Genomic DNA, 3,440 nt, shown 5'->3' on the forward strand with positions numbered 1-3,440 from the left:
GCATCTCAATTCTTTATACCAAACAAATCTACTAAGATAAGTTTAAAACCCTCGAGCATGAATCACATAGTAGCGGCGATAATTACGCCATTAAATGGACTTTTCATAAAGCTAGCTTTGACTAAAACATTATATAATTACATAGTTGATGAAAATCAAAGCTAAACAAAGAACAGTTAGCCACGTGCTTCCTTATATCTATTAAAGAAATTAGCACTAGTAGTAGATTAAATACAATATGAATAGAATTTAGTCTAACAAGACTATCTTCTCGTCTCCTTCGGATTACAATTACAAATGAAGGTACAAGAGTGACAACTTTTTCAGTCACAAAGAAGAAGTCTCTCTTTTGACTCTCTCGCACTACATTACATACTGATTACATAACTTAGCCTAATGCTAAAAAGAAGAACCTAATAATCCCAAAGGAAAGAGGACAATCTTTTGGCCTATCTTTCCTCTTTGGGTTACTCAGCTTATTATTTTTCCAATATCAAATGAACACTCATTCATCACCTAATAAACATATTCACAAACAGGATTTGAATGACTGGAAAATTATAACTCATGGTAACTTTCTTTCACTCTATATATACAAGACTAAAACGAATTTGTTTTGGTTTCTCATCTCTCCCTCAAAAATCTCTTCTTTTTAACGTGTTTGGTTGGTTTAACATCGGGATTTACCTAAGCAACAGCAGAGATGCTGCTGCGGCAATTGAAGCCTTCAATCCTCACAGCAGCTTGCTTGTTCCCATACTTCACCGGAACACAGCCACCTCCGTTCTTACGAGCGGAGGCGGAAGCGGCGGTGGAGGTAAAAGAAGGTGGTGATGCAGCAGCTGCTTCTGGAATTGCTTGTATAGGAACAAAATTGTCGTTGCTGAATTGGGAATCCTGAATCAGGGGATTCGAAACCCTGCTAGGTGGAGACCCAAAATAAAAAGGCGGAGATGAAGCCATCTCAAAATTGGTTTTCTCCTCGTCATAATTTCCCTGTTTACAAAACATAAAAATTCAAAATTTGTCAGCGGAAATTATTGAATTGTTAACAGTTCACATCACAAAACTAGATCTTTTATTTTTATTTTAAAAAAAAAAGAAAAGGAAAAACGCAAATAATTTTACCTTGGTGAGGATGATATCCAGAAGTTCAGTTCCGGCTTTCAAATCGCAAGCCTCTGATCTGATGGATTCGTTGGAGTGAACATAGGAAGAATCAAAAAGCCCAATCCGGCGAGGTTTGGGGCAAACAACGGCACCACCACACACAGAGATATCTCCTCGTCTCATATCTCCAACTCCAACACAACCCACAAAGGCAGTTTGCTGATAGGCGAATCTATTCATTTTTTTAGTTTTCACAACAGATCTAAAGCCTGAAGCAACAAAGAAGACAAAGAAAAGATATTATCAAACACTTGAGATCTCTATGACCATATCCACTAATACATATTTGTATATATATGTTTGATATTACTAAATATATATAATATGGTAGAAACATCCATCAAATAGGCTATGTAATTATGGAAAATTAATTGGATTAGAAAGAGAAATACAAAAATGGAAAGAGAGAAGGTACCTAGGTGGGTGAGAACTGGTGGTGCCTATGAAAGGCGAAAATGGAGGAGAGAGATTTTTGGGAAGAAAATAATGGCGGAGAAGAGAGAGAGAGAGAGAGAGAGAGAGAGAGAGAGCCAAAGGATTGGGGACACACCATTCATACAGGTGCAGGAGGAGAGAGAGAGAGAGACATAAAAATTAAAATAAATAAAAAATAAAAACCAGGGTGTATTAATTAAATTGTTATGGTGTGATTCTGTACGTTTTTCAGTGTGTTGCACGTGGATATATCACCAGCAATTTCTCAAAAACTTAAAATATACTCTATTTTTTAGAGTACGTAATAGATTGTTACAAATTGAACAAAAACAAAATTCCAAACGGTAAAAATAAAAAAACTGAGAGTAATTTATTGTGCAACAGTCACCAATCACCCTCAATCTGATGCAGATAGGTAACAACACAAGACCAGTTCAAATAGCTCTTTGACCTATTAACAAAACATTGAAAATTACGACTGTGGTGTGACTTATTTGCCCTCAAACAGATTTATCAACTACTCTTCTCTAGTTTGCTCTGGTTTGACTGTGCCTTGTATATTATTTATCAACAACAGATTGACAACCTAAAAGAATTAAATAATGATCAGATGCTTAGTGTATAGATATCCATTTACTAAATGAGTAAATTTCATTTTCCACAAGTTATACTACTACTACTACTTTATCTCCTTGGATTAAACCGTCCACATTCTTAAATCCCAAGTCATTAGACTTTTCTTTGTTATCTTTAAACTACATGAAATAGCTCCATGATTTCATTTATAATTAAAGAGGGTGAGATCATGTACCTTTGTTTATGCACTTGATTCATAGATTCATATAACTATAATTTTTTTTATCAAAGTTATATAACTTTATTTTTTAGCATAAAAATCATAAAACTTTCACTAACTCACATGAAAATTATAATGACCAAAAATATAATTTTCCGATAGTATTTTCTTATTTCACATTTTTTTGTTTTTTTATTTTCAGTTTAATAAATAATAAACAAATTTAAATAAGAGAAATATATATTTTTTTAGTCGCTCCAAAAAATAATAACCGATAAACTATGTAGAGTTTTATTTATATATGTGTATTATATAATATACGTATTATATATATTTTTTGTTTAGCGAATGCAATTAGTTTCGACCGACCGGTCATTTTTGTATTTTTTTTCCTTTAAAATAAGAATGACCCAACCAAACCCGACCCAATACTCATATACATATATTAAAATAATTCTAAAAATGAATTTTTCCCCCAGAAAAAACTTATTAGTTTGGAATGCATGAGATTCTGACAAAAAAAGAAAAAAATAAAAGATATAATTAGAGATCACTTGAAACAAAAATGCTATAAAATTGAATGAAAATCTTGAAAAGAAAAATAGAAGATGGAAGTGACGTGTTTTGAAGGAATCACTTTTAGTATTAGTGGGTAGGGTTGGGACATTCCTATTTTAATTGGATTATTATTTATTAGACCTAAATAAAAAACAAAACAAATCATGGAATAAGAAAATAATACTTAAAATTTGTATTTTTCAGTCACTGTGGTTTTTTTGTGAGTTATTAAAAGTTTTTATGATTTTTGTGTGAAAAAATAAAGTTATATGATTTTGATGAAAAAAATTAGTTATATGACCATTTATAAAATGTATCCCGACTTGATACATTCAATTGTATTTTCTGTGATAGGCAGAAATGCGGTTGTACGCACATACCTAAATTTGTTCGATCAATTAAAGAAGGTAATTTCCTAGCCTATCCTCACATAATTGTGTACTACAGTCATTCCACTTACTTTAAGTGGGCGTTTGGACAT

The 3,440-nt window shown here is 32.2% G+C and overlaps 1 protein-coding gene across 1 annotated transcript; it reads right to left on the reverse strand.

The window, feature by feature from the left end:
* Positions 1 to 240: 240 nt before the first annotated feature.
* LOC107799347 (uncharacterized) lies at positions 241 to 1,741 on the reverse strand. The gene is made up of 3 exons (XM_016622452.2): positions 1,586 to 1,741; positions 1,129 to 1,379; positions 241 to 996 (listed from the first exon to the last, which is right to left on the reverse strand). The coding sequence occupies exons 2-3, from the start codon at positions 1,348 to 1,350 to the stop codon at positions 688 to 690; spliced, it is 531 nt and encodes a 176-aa protein (XP_016477938.1). The 5' UTR covers positions 1,351 to 1,379; positions 1,586 to 1,741; the 3' UTR covers positions 241 to 687.
* Positions 1,742 to 3,440: the final 1,699 nt, after the last annotated feature.

This window comes from Nicotiana tabacum, chromosome 4 (genome assembly GCF_000715075.1).
Source record: "Nicotiana tabacum cultivar K326 chromosome 4, ASM71507v2, whole genome shotgun sequence".
Taxonomy (NCBI): domain Eukaryota; kingdom Viridiplantae; phylum Streptophyta; class Magnoliopsida; order Solanales; family Solanaceae; genus Nicotiana; species Nicotiana tabacum.